At 39.7% G+C, this 23,187-nt stretch overlaps 1 protein-coding gene across 2 annotated transcripts in view; it reads left to right on the top strand.

The window, feature by feature from the left end:
- Positions 1-23,187, top strand: part of LOC111592571 (protein sickie) — a 138,170-nt gene that overhangs the window by 71,491 nt on the left and 43,492 nt on the right. For both annotated transcript variants that reach the window (XM_030223193.1, XM_030223194.1), the window contains 4 exons: positions 86-216; positions 1,574-1,679; positions 1,761-2,521; positions 2,621-3,389. In XM_030223193.1, coding sequence (XP_030079053.1) covers positions 86-216; positions 1,574-1,679; positions 1,761-2,521; positions 2,621-3,389 — 1,767 coding nt within the window. The remainder of the gene's footprint in view (positions 1-85; positions 217-1,573; positions 1,680-1,760; positions 2,522-2,620; positions 3,390-23,187) is intronic.

Here is a 23,187-nt window from a genome sequence, read left to right as displayed (position 1 = left end):
TATTTAGAAGTGCATATATGAGCCTGTAGTGCCACATTTTTTAAGAACTTTATTAATGTACAAAAAAACTTTTCGCTCATTACAGACAAATCGCGCCCGCCTACGCGAAGGTCAATGGCGGCACAGCCATTCCTCTGCCTGCGACGGTCATGGTTCAGCGTCGCTGCCCGCCGGACAAGGTGCGCCCGCTGCCTCCCACACCGAATCATACGCCATGTAAGTGAAATAAATTTGCAACTGGTTTGGGAAATTTATTAAAAAATGCTCTTCAAACAAGAGAGAAACCAACCCCAGGGCTTGACCGGGCCAGCTTTTTCAGCGTGCTGCACTCCGTTGTTTACCAGAAACAAACACATTTTTTGGGTCCACGTCGTGGCAAACAACCCCCAGCGGGGCATAGCCATGCACTTAGCCTAACGGCTGGTCTTTCTGGCCGAGATTTGTCGCAAAAAGGGGTTTAACCATCTAGACATGGCTCGTGTCCCAATCCCCTTTGTTGCGCATCATCAAAGCACGCTGGGGAATATATTCGTGGGGCTTTGAGTGGGGCACGATCCATTCAAGCACCGCCTCATTGCAGTTGATTTGTTTGCAGCTTGAACAATCTGTAATTAATGCGTGCGGCTGCAATTTGAGGTTATAAATGGGCCCCACGTTGGGCGCCAGCTGTCCGTAGGGAATTGACCATTAAACGCACTTTAGCTGGAGTTGCAATCTAATCGAGAGCTGATCGCATAACAAGTTATTTGTTTCTTAGAAATAATCTTAATGATATGGAAAATATTTTGGGCTGAGGCAGTTTGAGACTTCTGCGCTCCATATTTATATGTTTAAGTAGTGTTAAAGGTATTCCAGAGCAACTCTTATTTATCATCTTCACATCTGGCCACGCTTGAAGTGTGCCTTTATATGATGTATAACCGTTTCGAAAAACTTCTTTAACTTGGTTAACATATTCACAGGATGCTTTAATAGGAATTTTTGATTTATTATATCAGGCTTCATACAATAGTATCTATTATTATTCACAAGCATGGTATATATGATACAAATTATATATTTCTTCAATAAATCTTCTTCTTCTTTCTTTTCATTTTACTTTTTTTTACTTAGAACTTTTAATTATTATAAATTTTAAAAGAACTTAAAAAGCCTTTTCTCATCATGTGTATTATTTGGTTGAGGTAAATCTTAAATCAAACTGGGAGTCCTGCTTGGAGTCTCTTTAACTTCTCCATCTTCGCCATATTTTGACAGCTGCAGTTGATTTTTAAAGATTTATGTGACAGTGCGTGAGAGTTACACACATACATCGTTCTGCCTGCTTGTCTGTTTGGCTGTCTGCCTCCCCTGCTGCGGGCAATCCCCCTCACAGCAATTAATTAAATTTAATGTCCGTTTGGCCTCTAGCATTGATTTATTGGCTGCGCCTCTGTTCGACAGGCATCTCCGCTTTCAGCTGACAGCCACGGCGACAACTTCAAGTGGGAGCTCGCAGAATTAATGAACTGACAGCGTAGTTTGCTTCTTCATATGCTTTGACTTACTCTTGCTCTCCTTATTTGCTCCACAGCCATACCTGGTTTGGGCAAGAGCGGCAGTGATTTCAACACAAGCCGTCCAAACAGTCCGCCCACCAGCAATCACACCATCCAGAGCCTGAAGAGCAACAACAACAGGTAAGTCGCTGATCCTGCACAAGTGATCCAAATGAACTGTGGCTAATCTCTGCCGTTTGCTGCATCTTGATTCTTTGGCAGCCTGCGTCCGCCCAGTGTTAAGAGCGGCATACCCTCGCCGAGCAGCTTGAACGCGCCTACGGCTCCTCAGAAGCACTCAATGCTGGATAAGCTGAAGCTCTTCAACAAAGAGAAGCAACAGAATGCAGCAAATGCAGCCGCCGCCGCAGTTGCATCCAATAAGACGCAAATTCAATCGAAACGCACCTCCTCCTCTTCGGGCTTCAGTTCGGCACGCTCCGAGCGCTCCGACTCCAGCCTGAGCCTCAACGATGGCCACAACTCGCAGCTGAAGCCGCCTAGCATCAGCGTCAGCGCCCAGAAGAGCCAACAGAAGCACAACACCAAGCAATCGAAGCTGCTGGCCGCACAGCAGAAAAAGGATCAATGCAAACCCAGCAAGCTCGACAAGAAGGAAAAGAGTCCCGCACGTTCGCTGCACAAGGAGGAGTCCACGCTCTCGGGCAATGAATCGCGCAGCTCGACGATGGGACGCGCGGGTAAAAATTCATTAGCGCGCGGATCTGCTGAGAAAAATACACTAAAGACGTCTTCCAAGACTTCGCTGCACTCGAAATCCGACGCCAAGTGCTCGCCAAAGAGTCAGAACCAGAGTCAACAGCAGCAACAGCTGCAGAGTCCCAATCTGCCGAAACCCATTGCGGCTATCAAAGGCACCAGCAAACTGCCCCAGCTGGGCGTGTCACCTGGCTCCAGTGAGCTATTCAAACGTGAAACAAGCGACATATCCAACAACATATCCCATGAGCAACAGCAGCAACAACAGCAACAACAACAGCAACAGCAACAGCAGCAAATACAGCTGCAGCACCAGCAACATCAGCAACACCAGCAACATCAGCAGCATCAGCAGCTGCCTTCGTCTCTTAGCTCAGCTCAACATATCCTCAAGGCTTTGCCTTCGAGCCCACCGCCCCCGTACTATGCCAATGCCCCGACATCCTCCAATCACATATCAACTATTTACTCCGGCAACGGCTCCGGCTACTTGAGCGAACCGACCACCCCACAGCCCGGCATCTACGGCAGCAACAGCCGTTTGCCTCCACCCAAGTCAGCTCTGAACACTCCTCGTAAGCTGGAATACAATGCAGGTCCGCATATTCTGGCTACGCAGCGTTCGCCCATGCAGCGACCCATGCACAACTCAGCGCCGAACACGCCCACCGCCTCGCCTAGTAAGTTTCATACGATTCCCTCGAAGATCGTTGGCACCATTTATGAGTCCAAAGAGGAGCAGTTGTCCTCCTCGGCTGCAGCCTCCTCCTCGGCTGGCGGCGCCTCCTCCTCGTCCTCAGTGCTGCCCATGCGTCCACTGCTGCGTGGCTACAATTCGCATGTAACGCTGCCAACGCGTGGCGCACGTGGCGGACAGACGCATCATCCCCATCAGTCCTACTTGGACTTCTGCGAGTCGGACATCGGGCAGGGCTACTGCAGCGACGGCGATGCGCTGCGCGTGGGCAGCTCTGGCTCGGCCAGTCGCTATCATGACATCGACAATGGCTACCTCTCCGAGGGCAGCAGCGGCTTGGGCGGCACAGGATCTTCGAGCGGCGTCTCCCATGGCAAGCACTTTCTCAGCATGATGAGAGCTCGAACCCAACTGCCCACAACCATTGAAGAGCGGTAAGTGTTAAATAAATAATATAAATATTAATAAATATAAAATATAATTTATGTGCCTTCGGGGCACTGCCTCATCAGTGCTCAGTGGAATTTAGCTGTCCATAAAATACTCAATACTTTAGTAAAAGATATGTATTTAGTCTTATTGTAGACTGAGGCAGTTGATCGTTGTAACGTCTCTAAAAATTAATTTATATAATATGAGAAAACACATTCTATTATATATACGTATACATATATCCATAGCTAAAAAGGATGTCCTCTACAATGTGTTCACTTATATATGTATATTTTTGTGTAAAACCACAATCTCTTCAATGAAGTATGCTGATCTAATTCAAAACATAATAAATAATAATAAATAGTAATGATCGTGATATAGCCAAAAAGACGAACATTACATTGAGCAATTGAACTTCAATACAAGATATAAATAGAGCTTCAAACTCTAAACCCAACTAGACCTTTAGACCTTAGGACACATGTGTACCTCCGAGATATGGTAAAATAAACTAGACCTTTGGACCTTAGTACACATGTTTAACACTCATAAGAATCGCTACAAACACTAATTTTTTGTGCAATGGAAAAATATTTTTTTTTTACTAAAATACGTAAATTGTGTTAAACATTATTTATCGATTTCAAATGCAATCAAGGAACTAAGGAAATCAGCCTTTTATTTCGTTTTATTTCTGATATTGTATTTTATGCATTATATTATACATTATATGCGACTTAGTAAGGGAATCTAGGGGAATCTAGGAGAAATCCAGTGACAGCTTTATGTCTTTGCCTCGAAAAATCGCTGATTGATTTAACAAATTTGCAAGATTGTCATAACAATCTTATGTTATATTTACCCAAATCTTGACACTTTGAAGTCAGTTTACTGTTCTTATACAATATTAATTGACTACAGTTTGTATAAACATGCGCTCGCTTTCATTGCCAAGTATTTTGCTAATCCGTGAGTCATTTCTGCGTGGCTCGTCCAACAGCTGACACCAATGAGTCAACGAGCCAATTGCCAGAAGAGAAGCGTTTCGTATCGTTTCATTTGGCTTGGCTTGGATATCGCATTTGGGTTCCAAGAAGTTTGTCGCCTGTTGTGAGGTGTCCATAAAACGACACTTAATGTTCCGGCTATGGCATTCCCTTTGACTTGAGCTTTAGGCCTGACTGCATCTCCGCTTGCCACGCACAATTTGGCCACACTTTTGGTGTCAGCGACGCGAGAAAGAGATAGCTAGAGAGACAGAGAGAGAGGGAGAGCACTCATCATTTGAAGCAGTTAATTGTCATGGCAGCCACTTGAGCACCCTAACAACTTCCGCCTGGCAGTCAGGCGGAGCTCTTGAGAATCAAATACACCAACGCTCGCATTGCCAATTTGCATAAAATCCACTCGATGCTGACTACAGCAGGCTCAGCTTCAGGTTATGAGCTTCCTTCTATACTCCACAGGCGGCTTGTCAAATGTCATTTGCAAATTGTCAACAGCAGCCAAACAGACGACAACGACGACGACGACAGCTTGGCAATTGACAATTGACAATGCTCACCTGTCAAAGTACCTGCCCAGTCCTCTCTTCCTCTATCCATATGAATTGTGTTCTAGGGATATTGAGATACATTCACGCAGTGTTGCATAGCGACGGGTCGAGCCAAAGCACTTGCCATTTGGCACTTCAGTTAACAAAGGTATCTATGGAAATGGAATTGCTGTTAACAAGCGAATTTGACGTGCGCACAGGAGCGGCTAAAACTGTGACCCACACAGATTTCCATTTTGGGATGTAGAGTGTCATGTTTGAGTATATATATTCGATTTATGAGTTTTTGAAGCGCAAGAACTGTGCATTTATAGCTTTAAATATTGATTTGGGTGCCGCCCATAAAAAGTAACGCAGTTAAAAGCAATTAAAAACCTTAAAAAGTAGCTAACTGGTATTTTATTACATGAACTTCTTGTGCAGTTGCATTTTTTATGTCCATGGGCTGAACGGGGTTAAAAATAATTTATAAATTATGGAGAAGCATAGTTTGGACATTCTATTAACATTAACATTTAAGTTTTAAAGGTTTAAGGTTACAAATTATTTAAGTTGCATAGAAGTTATTTATTAGATATTGAATATGAATATTATATTCATAGTTAAAGATGCATAAAGTGCATAAAGTATAGATAGTAAAATAGACATTTTAATAAAATATCAGTTTTTATAAAATATTGAGGCTTGGAATTATCTGTTTAAATTGCTGCCTTAATGTGTTGCCAATATATGTGAGCTCTAAATACTATAGTTACTATAATTAGTTGCATATATTTTTTTGAAATGTCTATAAAGTGAGTGTCATGATTCGTGATTTGAATTGTCTCACTATTCACTAAGAAGCAGCATAAAGACCAAAACAATTCGAATTAAACTGTTTAGTCAATACTTTAATACACATTTTATTTATTACTTAAATTACAGTTTGATTATGTTCAAGTGTCTAAAATGACATAGATTTCATCTCTATGCACTTTTTATAAATACATCAGCTTTGACTATTCCTTGTAGTTTTTCAAACATGTTTTCTTAAAACTCAAACTAGAAATCATGAAATTTGTGCTATTCCTTGAGGAACACTGTATGCAGTCCATTCTAATCGAATTCGACTTTATTATTGTGAAGCGTCCAAATGGAGGCACATTTAATATCTATAATTAGGTTTCGCTCTTGCCGCTCTATTTGCAGCCATTTGTTTGGCGCAAATAGACAAGAACTGTTTTTGGCAGCTGCCAGAATGAAGTGTGTTATATCATAATTTTGTGTATTTTATTAAACACTTGTCGAGGGAAAACTCCCGCCCACATTTCACCACGCATTTCATTAAAAAGCGCTTATGGGCTTTAGAGAGTGGGTGGCTGTTGTAAGGGGACGCAGGGAGTCCACATTTTCATTAGCTTCGGTCCATCAACGCTTTTGATCTGTGAAATTAATGCAATGCCATGAAGCGCTGAAATGGGAGCTCCCCATGCGAGTGCTCTATAAATAGACAGCAGCAACAGCCGCAGCAGCAGCAGCAGCAGCAGATGTTGTCGTCGTATAGTGGGCACTGTGGATCGAGCCCTGGCCGAAGGAACCTTGATTGTGACTTTTGAGCCGTGGTCACGTAATGCAGCTGCAAAATATGTTTTGTAATTGAATTTTAATGTACGACGTCGACGACCCCTTCGTCGCATTAGCGTCAAGCTGAAGCTAATCAGCTGCGGCGCCGACACCTGCAGGACATCAGCTTGAAGCCCAACAAGTGCCCATGTCCTGGCATCCCTCATCCACTCTCTCCCTCTCTCTCTCTTTCTCTCTCTCTGCACTCCACTCGCCCGCCTCTCGTTAAGCTGTGTCTGCTGTAGGGTCTGAACTGCCAGTTGTCTAGCCATAAAAGTAAATCAAAATGCAGCAGGGCGCATATTTCAACAAGCTGGCAAACCAGGCAAACAGTTAGCCACAGTGCTGTCAACAAAACGGCTAGTTTTAGAGAGAAAATAGCTAAATAACAGTGTTCTACTTATTTTCCAATTACAACAGTGAATCAAATTCAATTTTATCAGTATGCATCAGCATACAAATACGAACCTATCGGCTCGATAAAATATATCCAAATATTTGAAATTACGAACAAGCTACTTTTCTAAGCACAAAGCCATAAGCCACATTTTGAACGGTCAGAGTACTAGTCGTAGGAACTTCATGAACGGCATTTCTCTAGCAATGCAATGCCCTTCATATATCTAATTGAAAAGGCTTCAGACCCAGACAACTAGCTGACAAGTCATTAAATAATCAAATGCAGCTTTAACACTTTGGGGTAAAATCTAGTTCAAGAGGAGCAAACTTCAATGTTGGGCATATTCAGCTTTAAAGTGGTCTTTAGCCTCCACTTAAACTTGCAATTAGCAACTATTTGCCTAACTTATTTTTTTGTATATTGAAAGGTACGTTATATTTGATAAATGAGCATTGCTTAGCCGGAATCATGAATGATAAGTCGTGACTAGCTTCTTTCACTCAGAAATAAAAACTCAAAGTCCTTTCAACCGCAAGAAACTCAATATTTTGTGACTATTTTATTTCCTAAATTAGAGCATTTTTTAGCCCTCTAAAAAGGTTTGATTCAACACAACACAAGCTCAGTCGGCAGCTCTGATTGGCAATGAGGCGGATCCTTGTTGTTTCTGCTGCAATTTTAAAGGGGCTTTCTCCAACTGGACGTGTGCACACATGGCTGGCTGGCCAGCTGGCTCTCTACCTCTCTCTCCCTCTGTTTCGCTGTCTCTTTCCATGTCTGCTGCATTCTTGGTCCTTTCGCTCCTTTTTATTTAATAACGCATTTTTCAATTCATTTGATTTATGGCCTTGGCGTGAGACGCTGCCATTTCCAATTCCAGTTTCCATTGCCTTCGTAAATGCAGCATATTTTTCTCTTCTCTATTTTTTTTTTGGTTTTTTTAAAGCTCATTTTAAACTAGTTGGATTATCTGCCACGCCCAGCGTTTGCTAGTGCGGCTTTTTGTCATTGCGTAAATTTTACTGACCGCAATGCGCCGGCAAATTGAAAATAAATTTCGCACCCAACCGACCCGACATAACAAATACAAATTGTTTTTATTAATTTTATCAAATTCACTGAACCCGTAGACCCAAAATAATGTGCGGTTCACTCTACCACCTGCCGACGCGGCGCTTCAGTTTACCTATTTAAAGGTGACCGTCCATTCGAGTGCTCAATTACGTGACGCCCTACGGCAGTTCTCTACTGAGCTTTTACACATTTTCCCATTATGTTGATACCCTTCTGAAGGGTGGTTGAAGTCTTGTCATGAAATTGTCCCGAGGATCAATAAGTAATCAGTTATGTTTACGAAATCAGCATCTGTGGTAAAGAAACCTCTACTGACAGGGGAAGCATTATATCATATATCGCACAAGACGATTATATCAAGTAGTTAAAATATATAAAAGTTTCATAAGGAAATGGATTGTCAACTGAGTATATGTTTAATGTAGAGCAGTTTTGTCCACTAAGACTATTAATCTGACATATCTGTTTGAGTGCATTACCAATATATAAGAGTATTCAATCTTCGGCGCGTTGACAAAATACCTTCTCTCTTTTTATTTTTCTATTTTTTTGGGGTCCTGTTCAAGTGAAGTGCCAAACGCTGATTAAATGAAGCGGAAACTTGTCGTTGGGTTTTTCTTCTTTTTTGCCTGAAAATTGATTCATTGATTTGCTTTGCGTTTGTCACATTAAAAACATATTCTTTATTTAAGTTGGCAGCCTTTGCAGCATTGTTGCCTTTCAACGACAGCTGCGGACTAACTGGAATAAGTGGAAAGCTTATTGTATTGATTGAGCGGAATAATCGCATAATAAATGACTTTAAGTCATGTCGAATGGAAAAGGCTTAAGTAAGGTGTCGTTAGATCCGAGCAAATTAAAGCTTTCTTCTCTAAGTTCTTCTTACCAAGTACTCAAATATCAAACGGAAACTTAATTAGAGATTAAGTTTTTTAAGTCTATGAGAAAGAAATAAGAGATACATATATTATAATCTTAGTAAATACAATTTGGCATCTGTCGATTTTCTTTTGTGCAGCTTAGTTACACATGTTCTGGGTGCAACAATAGAAATTTATGATTCAACATTATTTTTTTATTTAAGTTAAAAGTCAGTAAGTCAGTTAATTTAATAATATATTATCGAGAATTTGAAGCAGATTTAATGGTTTTCAAAGTGAAATATTTTAAAATGTTAAATCTGCTTGAGCACTCTGAAATGCATTCAAAAGCACAACGTTCATTTTAAGAAAGCTTTTGCTGCATGTAAAAAGCTCGGCAGTCGCTACACATTTATAGCATAACCGGGACATTTATAGCATAGCCGGGACACATTTAGCCAAGACACACAACCTCGGCAAGAGCTTTTATAGCAAGGCTTGAACTCCAACAAACTTGAAACTTCATTAATTCGCACTTAACTTGGAAAATTATGGTACAATTTTGAGCAAGCAAAGTATATTAATGCAAAGTTTTGAATTATATTTATGAAATGCTGTTGCAGTTAAAAAAATATTTACCTTTTGTTTGTGTTGTGTGGGCTTTTGCATATGCCATAAAAATGGCAGCAGTTGTTTGAATTATCAAAAACCAGTTGCCGTTTGGTCATATCTCAGTGCATACAAGTAGCGCTATTGCAATTGATAAATGCAATAGCAGCCCCTCCCAGTACCCACCCACGCTTTCTGTATTTCCTGGTATCTGCAGCCACATTGCGGGCCGATTAGAAGCGGCTCAAAGCGTGTGACGCGTATACTATGTAAGCCTTTAAGCCAAGACTGACCTTTTCCACAAGCTGCTACATGCCACACGCCATACACATCACACACAGATATGCTCCAACGCCCACACACACTCATAGACAGAGACACAGACAAGAGTTAGACGTGAGGCATGACCAAATGTCGTTGGCTGCATTTTTGCTTAATCGTTCGCTTTGCAATAAATTTGTATTAGCCGCTGGATATTTTGTTATTGTTGTTTCTTAAAGCTCGCGAAAAATTTTAATTAATATGCACTGCAAAGACAAATAGCTCAGCTTGCATATTTAATTTGCCGTAAAGCATTAACCTTGATTGCAATTGGCAATGTCCGAACAGATTATATCTTTTATAAATTTCTAAGCTAACGATATCTATTGAAGCATTACATATCTGATGTTCCCAAATAATATATTTAATGGAAAAATCGAATATTTGAGACAATTATTGCAATCATTTCAATGTTGATTGAGATTACCCACTGCTTCTGCTACTTCATCCAAACATGTTATTTAAACTTTAAGTCAACTTATATGGAATTGTTATTGTAAATCACACACAAACTTTGTTAATCTCCTTCTTCTCGCTTGTGGCAAATGTGGTACCATCTGTGGTTCCTCATTGATGAAGTGCGATTCGATTGTTCACTGATTGAGTGGCGCTGCCTTTAAGATTAATGAGTTTAAAGCTAGCCAAGAAGCGGGCGTATTTCTCTCTCTCTCTCTCTTTGTCTGTGTGTGGGGCACATGTGGCTGGCAAGCGGCTCCAATTAGTTGGGTTGCCAAACAGTTCGGCCAATCAACCACAGCAACAACCACAACCAGAACAACAACAGCAATGTTGAGTGGCACTTGTTATCGGCCAGTTTCGCTTTTCATTGCGGCGCTCACTGAAAACATTTTCTTGCGTGCAGTTTTTTGGAAAATTGCAGCACACAGACAGAACGAGCCCGCCCTTGGCTCAATTTTTAGTTGAATTTTTCAACTTCATGTTGCTTTTTGTTTATTCGCTTTTTTGGCGTTCAATTGAAAAGCTGTCGAACATGAAACAAGTTTGAACAATTGCAGTCAGAAGAGAGTTTTCTTAGTTCAGTTTTTCTAATTTGCGAAACGCTCTTAACTTCACTTTGCTTCTCTCTCTTTGTCTCTCTTAAAAAGCCATTTGTTGCTTTTGGCTAGGTGGAACCACCACCACAAAACTCTTGTCAGCTTAAGGAAGAGATACGGCTGTTCGGGCTGTGCGTGCGTGGGTGGGTGGGGCATGTTTAACATTTGGCGGAATTGTATTCTTGCCTTGTCATGCAGCGGAAGTGCAGAGCATAAAAACTGTTTAAGTCCAAAACGAGCCAATAGGTAGGGAGCTGATCAAAAATATTGGTCATATTTAATATATTTAATATTCTTAAAAAAAATGCTTTGATTAACTGCTTTTTTCTTGAAGTTTAAAAAGGCAGAAACTATTTATTTTTTTATAAAACTTAGCTAATACATATAATAGTAAAGTTATAGAAATAAGAATACAAGAGATGAAAAATAATAAAAATAATAGTCACATTTACAGGAGTATTAAAAATTATATCATTCGTATAAATCTATCAGCAAATTATATATGTGAAAAATGTATTCTCATATATCAAATATGGAAGATGCCTTCCCTAAGTTCTTATTGTATTTCATTATACACGTTTTACTAAGTGGCAATATATATAAATAAATATATATATATATATATATTTAAAATCTACTCAAAGTCCATTCGGTTCGGGTTAAAAACTATTACGAAAATATAACAAAAAGAACCTGCGTTTCAAACCGATATAAAAAACACTACAATCGATTGATGTAGCTTATCTTAAAGCATTGACGAATACATACCGCATTCCGTCTTAATAGTCCCTTCAAATTGATTCCTTTTGCACTCACTAGAGAAGCCAATTTTCCCTGAAACTAACTTTCAATCTAAGAGCTTTTGTTATCTTTTACCTTTAAGAGTTTTGCAACTAAAATTTCACTACACAATACCCTTAATACATTCGTACCCGTCTCAAATACTTTTAGCAGACTTGCTCACGTTTGTATTTTTCCATTCATAAAGTAGACACAAAGTGCAGTTTTCTGTTTTGCGAACTCCTTCAAATTTGAGTCATGCTCTGGGCGTCTGTGTGTCTCCCTAGCCGAACCTGCGTGGTCGCATAAACAAGGCTAAAACGCCCAAAGACTTGCGAATAAAACAGAGCCTATCAGCTAGTTTTCTTTTTGTTCATTCAATACGAGCGCACAGGTGGGCAGGTGGGCTGCTAGACAGCTAAGCAGGTGGGTTGCTGTCTCTGTTGCTTCGTCTGCCTAGCGTCCCGCTTCACTATGGCTGGCCAGGCGGCCTTTTACTTTCAACATACGAATTGGCCATGTGTTCCGCTCTCTTTGGGTCGCTCTCTTCACTGGGTCGCTCTCTGTGGCTAACTTTTCGAACTGGTTCGCTCTCTTCAACGACTTTTTCGAACTGACATTCTTGTTCGTTTCGTTCGTTTTCAGTTTCAGTCGACGACGCAACCCCAGAAAACGCATTCGAACGCTCGGGCGCTGCGGTTGCTGCGACAAGAAAATGTTGCGGGCGTGAAATTACAAAATAATAATCTAAATTAAACAAATATTTCAAATATATAATAATTTAAGAATGGTGCAATAATTACTGAAAGTAAATTCGAATATCAAATAATTATAAAATCATAAGAGGAAATAATTATACATGAATATATAATAAAATTCAAAAATCAAAATTCTGTTAATATTTTCAATAACATTTTCAAATTCTGAAATAAAAAAAGACAAATAATAATATAAATATATAATAATAAATAAATTCAATTTAAAATTCAATTCAATTTAAAAATAAATATGCGTTTAGTGAAGATTGTTTTTGTGTTCTATAAAATTGTCTGAGTTAAATCTACTTAAATGATTTGAAATTAAAGTTTTTGTGATAGGCGCGCTATTGCTCTTGCTTTGTGGTGCATACTTTGAGGCACTTTGTCACATGCAACTCATCAGCATGTTGTAGCATTGGCGAAAAGGTAATCAATTGAACTCAATCAGTTGCTTCTCAGCATTCACCAACTGCCTGCTCGCATGGCCAGCAAATGGAGCAGTGTCAATGACTGCTGCAGGCCATTAAACTCCCGGTCCGAGCCTTTTGTTTACACCAACATTTGTGTTTGCACTGCCAACAGCTGCTATTTAAAAAGGCTTGCTGGCCAAAAGGAGTCAAAGGGGCCAAAAGGGTTGTCCCTGTAAACACAAATAAGAGAGCATAGACTCCTATGTACCATACGTCAGAGTTAGGTGACATAGGCGAAGGCCTTGATTGGTCGTTGGCTAAGCTAATCCATTGCAGAATTAGCAAAGCTAAAGTTGGTTTGAATCGCTTAAGTAGAACTGCCTCAAAATAATTCTATTGATTTATTTTATTAAACAAAAAATTAAGAATTGTAATTTTCGGTTTCACTTGTCTTCTAAAAACTTCAAGTGTCAACGCAAGCTGACCATAAATCTTTTTACCTGAACTGCACACTCTCCCACACACACCTTCATATGCTTGTCAGCCTGTCAGGTCCTGTGGCCATATAAAAAAGAGAAAACGACGAGAAATGGGCAACATTTGCCATAAACCAGCAACAGGCAGCAGGCAAAAGACAACAGCAGGCGGGCAGTGGGGCAGGTAGAGGCGGAGGTGGCCAACATTTTGTGCATATTTTAGAGCAGTTTTATAGACCGAAGCTGACTCATACGTAGGTTAACAACTCCCAACTACGACTACCGACTGTCTCCCAGCTATACCCGTGGAGCTCTTCCGGCCGGGTTTTAGCTAAATTGTTTCGCTGCTCAGCTTTAGTTGAATTCACAATGAGCTAAGCGGCTTTAAGCGCACGCCTCACTGTTTAAGTGCGAGCGAGACAGCTGACAGAGGAGCGTCTGATAGTAAGAGAGTGAGAGAGGGAAGGTAACATGTAACCGGGGCTAAGCGGACTAAGCCTTTGTGGCGCCACAGGGCAGCATGTGGTGCCAGTTGCCCCATTGAACGAGGCGCTTTCCTTGCTTTGTGCATACACTATAAGCCAAGTAATTACCGCTTAGAACATGATTTAAGCTTCGAATGGGCCACAAAAACTAGAATAACGTAATAACATAATAATATAATATATTTGAATTTAATAGATCAAGCTCATATACATTATCACTCGCTATAATTGGTAAATCAGCTCTCTCCTAGGCAACGACTTAAAGCGAACGAAGCTAGTGATAAGCACAAAAAAATAAATAATCTGATAATGTCGCTGTATTTGGAAGCTAAAGGCAGACTCTGATTTTTAGGAGGCGGAAATATTTGTCAAAATCGTTGGAGGAAACTCTAAGCTTTTGCATAGGTATATAGATATAGATATATATTTAGCTTGGTATAACAAACATATAATTCTTGAAATATGTCAGCTGTATATATTTAGAGAAAAATGCATTCTTGCTTTCTGAGTGTTCCAGACATTGAGATCAACGGAGCAACGGTTGCATCCGAGTTGAAATCGCAGAATAGTTATGGATATTATGTATATTGTCTTAACGGAACATGAATTTTTGTTTAAATACTGTGTGTAATACTGCTAGACATGTGTCATTAGTAGGCGTAGTAGGAAATTTACTTAGATACACAATTCTTCTTCTTTAACACAGCACATCGTGACAGTTAAGTAGACTATGCTTAAGACGTCCGAAAATTCTATAGCCTTTCAGTGTGCGAAACATATAATTAACATGTCCTCATCAAAATGCAGCTTGAACTATCCTAGTTGAGCCCCTAACACAGCCAGACATGAGTACCGCCTACTCTCTGCCATTAATCTCACCTCTGGCTGAGCAGCTGTTTGTGCTGTTCATTAATAAACTCATTTGTTAGAGGTTGCTTAGCTTGTTTGTAGACAGACGCTTCGCCTTTGAAGGCGTCACGCAAGCCCCCTAACCCCTCTCTACAATTCCGCTAGGTAATCACATTCTGCCATCGATTTTCCTCGTGCCTTGAGTGTGAAGAGTGTTTGGTCTGCCTCACCTCTCGCTCTCTCTCTCTCTTTGTCTTTCACGCATGCATAATGTGCTTTATAAATATGTGAGTCACCCAAAAGTAGTCTCCAGACTCGTCTGCATACATAGTCTACTCCACATTGCAATCCTTCTATGGCCAGAAATCATGCAAACTGTTTACGTTGCTGCTTTTTCAACTGCGGCAAACTTTTATGTTTTTAGGCCAACTCGTTTAACCCATTTCTAGCCTGTTTATTTTCCTGTTGTCCTGTGTGAATCTCTTATTCGAAGTTTTTATGTTGTGAGGCGTTTTTATTAGCCACGGACTGTCTCACATAAATTTAACATTAAATTAAGTGCCATTTACCTAGCGAGGGGGTGACTCGCTAGCAGACTGACCCCAAAATGTGCACCCTCTGTCGAATATCCCACACCAATGCCATTCCCATCTACTCCTCAGCCTTGTCACGTAACAAGTTCATTGCACTTTAATGAACTCTAAAACGAAATACAATATGCAATCTCTTTTGTAATTTATAGCTCGATTTTGCGACACTTCCCAACTGCTAATGAGGCTTGGGTTTTCAATAGATCGAAATGAGAGACAGAAACTTGCAACTTTGCCTCGATATCTAGTTGAGTTCCACTTTAATTGCTTTTTAGTTGTATGCCTTATGTTTCGGAATTTCTTTGCTAAGATAAACCCGATGTGGTCTAATGGAGTATCGAGTATCTAATATGATATGCCAGAAGCGTCCAATATTTAGCAAATATGCACAGGATATAGTATCTAATACATATTACACAAGATTTATTCTTATCTTAAGCTTGTATATAGTATCAGAACTTAAATGTGTAGTATAACATTTTTAAATCGCACCATAAATTTTGTAATATTTTTCAGAGGGAGAATTTATTTTCTTCCTTCAGTTAGCTTCAAGCTCTAAAATATTCTAGATGAGATTTCATTCTTCAATAACCTTCATAACAACTTAAACTCTTAAAGATATTTTCAAGTAATTTTTGCATGTTAAAAACTGTCTAAAATAGTCTAAACTTGCATTCTTGATGTTTATGATCTTTAATAGTTTCTTCGACATTCAGTGAGATACTAGACAGTGTAGGGAATATAGTCATATAGACTCTCGCCTCCCCCTTTCAATACAAACTAAGGATTAAATTAAATTCTACCATTTTTTTATTAAAGTGAATTGAAAGGCATCGATGTATAAGGGAATTTTTTAACTTAACTCTAAGACATCGATACTCTACTGGGCTATCGATACTTCAGCTACCCTAGATACGCTTATGGCAAGCGAATTGCATGGTTTATGAGAGCTTTGCCAAAACTTTTCCTTCATGTTTCATGTAATTTGTACCTTGTTTAATTAAATGCGCTAAACGAAACTCTTAGTCATTAGGGTAAACCTTTTTTGTTTTTATTTATTTTTTGTTTTTTTTCGTGTTAAGGGTTGTTCTAAAGTTTGGCTTAGCATATTAGCAAAGTTTGGTGTTTAATTTAATTTGCATTTGCGACTGCTCAAAGAGTGGATGCCACGCTGTCTGTCTTGGAATTTTCATTTGGAAAAACTTTTACAGAAAGTTGGCAGCGCTAACGATAGAAAGAGACAGCGAATTATTGAAGCGAACCTTGGCGTATTTGCTGCAGAGTTTCTAACTTGACTTGGGGCTTTAAGTCAAGTTCTTGTGATGCTCTTATAGCTTCGTCTATGACTCTACGGCTACTTTGCTCAAATATAAAAGAGTGCTGAAAGGAAGGACAGAAATTTCAGTTTCATTGTTATGCCCAAACCATAATTTATTGCCACTGTCAATGGCTGCTGGGAAGTCGTAAAAGCCAAACAATTGCGACAAGCAAGCAGCCAAAGGACTTCTCGCCCTTGTCCTTCCATTCGTCCTGTTGGCACTTGTATAATTGATGTGCGCCTACTGATATTTTTTTCTCAGCTCTTGTTTTTTTTTCTTTGTGTACCCATTGAATGTGATTGCAAGAGAGCATATTGTTGGTGTATAGTTAAAAAAAATATAGATGGTATAAGTGTCTATTTGCTTAATAATATGTTATTAAATATATGTTATAAATATATGTTATATCTATATATATCTCTGCTTTTTAATCTTCTAGTACCTTCTAGTTGGGCGGAGTGGCAGACGTAGGTAAACTTATTAGAAAGATTTTCTTAAATAAATCAAGATTTTCTTAATGCGCTGGCCATCTCTACATATATCAGCCTGTTCGCATTGTATTACAGCGTATCTCTTAGCAGGATACATCTTTTAGGCGAAGTGCTTGGTAACTTTCGCCATTCGATTTTAAACCCACCTTCACAATACTCAATCAGTATTTACAGATGTGTCCATTGATCATCTCTCGATATCTCTGCTTTTCTCTTGCACACTTTTTCTAAAAAGGTATCTCTTATTTTACCCCATATGGTTGACATCAGCTAACACTCTGCTTACTTTTCTCATGTGCTATTTGTAGTTGGCCAATAGCATAGCATTAGTAACTGATATGTATACGCCATTTAGTTATAAAAGTATGTATTCACAGTTAACTTTCAACAGTCGCTTCTAATCTTATGCTCTCCTTTCAATCATTTAAGCTTACTTGCAGGGTATTTCTGAGTTGGGTAGACTCAATTGTTTTTCTTTTCTGCAATTATGAGCCTGGCATCTTTAGCTGCTCGTTGCTTGCTTGTCTGCCCATCGACACGGTCCTTGACACAGTCAGCAGGCAAATGTTTCAAATGTGGCAAATATGTTGCCCAAAAGGCTACAAGCTGTTGTTATACCATGTTGCACGCTTTCATGCTTTGCTGTTGCAAGGCCAAACATCGCGTCGACAAACAGTCGCTGCTGAAGGTTGCGTGCGTGGGAGATTCCATATAGCTTCCACACCTCACCCACTAGCATAGCATGGCATAGCTCAGCTTCGACACTTTTATTAATGTGCCTAACACAGAGAGCTGTCGGAATTCCATTCATAACATTTTATCAGACACACAAAACAGCACAGGAGGTGGGGTACAGGGGGTACTGCGCTGTGTGTGTGCGTGCTTCCGGCCTTGCTGATAAGTCAGCCTACTTTAACGCCTGTTGACAGTTTTAATAAATGAAATGCGGCGACCATTTACCAACACTGGCCAACCGCAAAGGCGTGCTGTCGTTGCGGCATGTAGGCCATCAAAAGCGGAAGTGCAGCTGCCTTTGTTAATCGAAATCGTCTCTTTCCCCTTATGCATGGCAAAAAATGAGTATCGAGTTCTTGCGCAAATAGAAGATAGCACTTATGATACTCTACATTTTTCAGTTCAATAATATTTATTCTATTATCACTTAAAAGATATTCGATAAAAAAATTGTTTCGAGAATTTTAAGAATTTTTTATATTGGTTTATATATTATATATTGATATTAAATGATATTTATATTATATATTGGTGTCTGATTAGTGATCACCACAGCATTCCTGAACAATAGACTCGCACTAACTGCATTAGAGCACACAACTGAACACATTTTGGTCTCAGTTAGCATAACGGTATCATTAGCGATAGTGCTATTGGCATGAATGCAATGTGCATACGATTCATACACATCACAAGCGTGCTATATATATGCCTTGCTCGTCTGTTGAAGCAAAAGGAAGGTCAATAATTACATGCATATGTATATGTGTATGTATGTAGATTAAGAGTCGATTAGGTAATTTAGTAGCTAAAGCTAAATCCCGTTCATTAAGCGTTCAATTGCAATGCAACTGCAATGACTTAGACAATGAATGCTCCATGAGCACATGAATGTGAAAAAATAAAATATGAAATAAAATAAGGAAATAAAGTGCATTGCAAAAAATCTTATACAAATTTTAAATTACATATGTTATAAAATTAATATATTAAACTCATTGAAAATTGAGTGAATATTGAAGAACTATTGGAAGTAGCTGAAAGGCCTCATAAAGCTTCCGAGATCTCGCTCAGAATGTATAGTCAAGTCGATATACCCCTCGCTTTTTGTGTGTCTTTCTTATTGCAACATTTCAAGGCTTTTGATACTGCAGGAGGAGCAGGCACAGGCAGACACAGTGTGTTTCTATAATTTAAAAAAAATGCTTATCCATTTTTAATGACAACAAGGTTATAATTCTTGAAAGTGTAATATTTTGGAAAATCTTCTCGAAGTGTTTATGAGTATGTTTCTCCTATAAAAAAGTATATCTACTTTATTTAAATTAATAATATAAATATACTTTATTTAAATTAATATAGGAACAATATTTATGCAACTTTTCCATTTTGATCTTCATTGTTTATGGCATTTTGTTATGTAGTGCAAAATGTTGACGCAAAGAGCGACAACGACGACGGAGATGATGGATGCAATCTGACGCTGGCGTTAGCTTGGTCAGCTGGGCACTAATTACAGCACATTAAAAGCAACAGCAACAGCAATATCAAAAAGAACAAGTTGAGAAAGCGAAGAGTAAAACGATGCGGTATATACATTGCGCATACGCCACGTGCGGCGGTGCTTCATTTTTATTTGGCGTTAATTACAGACATAATTTATGCAAGTCGTTCAGTCAATGCTGTCGCCTAGTTATGTAATTTCCAAGTGCGAATATATAGAAATAAGTGTTCCGTTTGTATCTGTGTGTAAATGTTCGGTGCCACACAGCTGGGCAGCCAAGTGTAAAGCTTCAGGCTTTAGGCACATCTTGAATGTGCAAACAGGCGTGCAATTGAGAAAAAAGAAAACCGACTGAATGACAGAGAGACAGAGAACTGACACACAATGCAGCCAACTGATAGAAGCTTAGACGTTGGCCAAATAAACCAGCTAAAAGCAACGGCTACAATTGCGTCAACTCTTCACGCATAACAAAAGCGTGGGCGACAAAGTGAATGGGCAACGCTTTCAATTAAAATGACAAAAGACGAACAGAAAAGTGCCAAGCAACATTGGCTGACTGCTAGTGAGGCAAAAGGCAAAAGGATTGCGTTCAATTGGCTCTAAGTCAACAATCAAATTTCATGCCTAAGCCGCTTACTTCAACATTTTCAATGGCCATATACCAAAACTAATTGGGCGTGTCGGCCCCTTAGCTGATACATATAATAAATAATACAGTTTATTTGAATATCCTTTTCGCCATGCCGCCCATGGAGCGCTAAATACACTCTTCGTGAAATGCTTAATAAATTATGAGAAAGTAGAAAAAAAAGATAGGCGCGGCAAATTAGCCAACGCATAAATTTGTGCCTGGCATGCCATATCTATTGATTCGTTTAAATTTACGATCTTATCTATGAACTAAACTTAAGAGGATATGTGTAGAGCAGCTCTGTGCCATAAGCTTCTCACATTGTAAATCTCTCTAGATAGTCTTGATATTAAAAGATCTCGAACTCATATTTAAGGCGTAAGTCTTTAAGGACTTAGGACTTAGACTCGATTACGAAGTTATCGAACTGTGTTCGGAAGTATTTTGGTTCATTTGCTTTCCTGCTGCTAACAATATTTTCACTTCATTTCGTTGTGTTGAATGGCTTTCATATTCTCAATTGCCCCATGAAATCTAATTTGGCCAGGCACGCGAAATGCAAAAAGCAAAAGCAGCGAAAAATTGCCAACTGCAAATGTGCGCTGAGTGTTTCGGCTTTTTCGTTTTCGCCATCCGCCATAAAATTTAATAATGGCAATTTAAAGCAGACCATGCCTCAGAGATTAGATCTATGCGCTTTTCATTCAATTGCACTGGGCAGGCAGCTCAATTAGATAATTGTGGTCGGTGGCTAGATGGCTTTAAGAGCTGTGTAATTTCCGCTGAAAAGTATGCTATGATTTAAGCACGTGAACGAACCGCCCGGAGGGTGCAGAAAAACAGCTGTCTGGGCCATAAAACGCAACTACGCCCTGGCAAGCAATTACCGTTTAGATATGCCTGTTCTCTGTAAGGCAGCATATGAGAGCGGAGGGGGTGGACCACACAGCAATAACAGCAAACAAGAAGAAGACCAAAAAAAACAACGGGCTGTAACTGAGACGTCCAGTCGGAAGGGTGCTCGAAAGTCGCGTAGAATGAGAAGCAGCCCTTAGAAATATGCGTGACTGTCTGTCTTAATGTGTGTGTGGGTGTGTGTGTGGGTGGCAGAGTGAAAGTGAGCGTCAGAAGTGACACATAAAGCTCATAAATTGTCGCACACTCAATATGCAAAAGGGAGGGCACTAAGCGAGGGGGAGGGGTAAGGGTAGGAGCAGGTGAGGGCTGTAAGTCGGTAAAATCAATAACGATTGCCACGTCAGTTGATGGCGCTGGCAAATGACCCACATGCCCCAGCCCAAGTGGCTTTCAAACGATGACAGACAACTGTCAACTAAAAAATTAGCCGAAACAAAAAATAAAATTATATTTGTTTCTATGTGCAACAAATATAAGGCGTACGAACTGCCAAGTCTGTAAATTGGCCAAAATTCACATTATGGCTAAAGAATAGTTCATTCAGAATCGTGTAAGGTGCTCGATAAAGGAGCTTGATAGAGAAATATCTGTAAAATTTGTAGCGCACCTTATTTATATTATTAAACATATACATCTATCGCATATATTGTATATGCTTTGAGCCCTTGCTTGAACGCTTCGTTTAAAATGCAATGCAAAACCCAACAGCAGACTATTCCAATTTCCATTCCCAGCGGAAAATTAAACGCAAAAAGAAAATGGCGCATAAATTTGGAAAAGCTGTCGAAAAAGCAGCAGCAGCAGACGTCATCGGAAGCAGCAGCGTAGTCAAAAGGAGCAACAGGGGGCGGCCAAAGGATATGCTATTAATAAACGTTAAGGAGACTAGGAGTAGGAGGAAATGGTAGCCAGAGCCGAAATGAAAGACACTTAAAGGCTTCTGTAAATATTTAAATAGTTTGAAAAACTACATTAACTGAGAGTATCTAAAAGGCAAAACTTTATTAATTCTGAATAGCAGCGTCCTCCTCCGGCTAAGTATAGAATCCGGATAGAGTAGTGGAACAAGGAATTTTTTCTCTCAAATAATATTTATTAAATGTCTACTGCTTTATATTGATTGTTGGAAGGGAATAATATAAAATTGACATTGAAATTTATAATTGTATAAGATATGATTTTCCTTAAGCTTCCAACTTTCATTTGTGGCTAATCTGCAGAGAGTGTCAGCAAAAACTCCCAGATATATTGCAACTACTCGTTTTCATACGCTCTTAGCTGCTTTTAATTTTCAGTGCAGCTTATGGGGACTTCTTTTAGGAATTAACTTAACTTATGCTTAATGTCTATATTAGTAAGGCAATACTGTAGTTCACGCCTCTCAATATACAAGAGATGTGCGTTGAGTGGACCTTCACAATTATTTTATCGCCTGTCTATGCGGTCCACACGCATGGCCTGGGCTATACGTTTAAAGCTGTTTTCTTTGTGCTACCTCCATTGCTGCCTGCCCTGGCTAGTGCGTTGGTCGCTTTTCAGATTTTACTATATCAACCGTCTGCCGCAAACGCAATCGTAATATATTTTGTATGGAAACAACAAATTCCATGCATGTGCGGCTCGAAGCGGGTTTTCAGTTCAGTTGGCCTTTACAGTTTTGGCCAAAGGCCCCTCGAGGCAGAGCCCCGGACCAATGGCAAACTAATTTCATGCACAAAATGTAATTTGGCTGGCCAGTAAAACAACTACTACAACAACAGCTGCACAAGCTGCAAAAGGCTATAAACAACTGGCCCGCGGTGCGCTTTAGCGTGTTTTAGCTTCTTATTTTAGCTGTTTGTTAGCTATCGTGTCGAGCTATTTAAAATTGTTGTTGTATAATTTTTAATTTAGTCACTAATTTATGCAGTGGCTCGCAGCACGTGCTCAGTGGGCGGAGGGAACACACTTACCACCGGCACTGCTGGAAGTCAGACGTGGCCAACATATTTGTGTAATTGCCGCTTTTAATTGACAGCCAACCGGGGCTCGAGTTTGAGCTGAGGTCAGCTCTTTCAGCTAGACAATTAGGCCTGCGTAGTTGAGAGTCCTTTCGAAATAGCTGACCCTAATTCATGAGACCATTAAGAGCGTGTAATATAAGCGAAAACAAGTGCTGAAAATCAGTAAAAAAGGTGAATGAACATGCGAGTAACCAAATGGGGAGTGATCGACTATGACTTAACATGGCTAGCAAGTGTGTACATAAGCATTATGCAGTCGGTTTGGCTTCCTTTAACCTCTTGCATAAAACAAATACACACATCTCATATTCTATTTGATCACAGGGTATACACACTCATTTCATATAAAAACTTATGGCAAACTAATTA

Source organism: Drosophila hydei, unplaced genomic scaffold (genome assembly GCF_003285905.1).
Source record: "Drosophila hydei strain 15085-1641.00,03,60 unplaced genomic scaffold, DhydRS2 tig00000149-arrow-pilon, whole genome shotgun sequence".
In the NCBI taxonomy this organism is placed as follows: domain Eukaryota; kingdom Metazoa; phylum Arthropoda; class Insecta; order Diptera; family Drosophilidae; genus Drosophila; species Drosophila hydei.
This window is presented reverse-complemented; position numbering and strand designations above follow the sequence as displayed.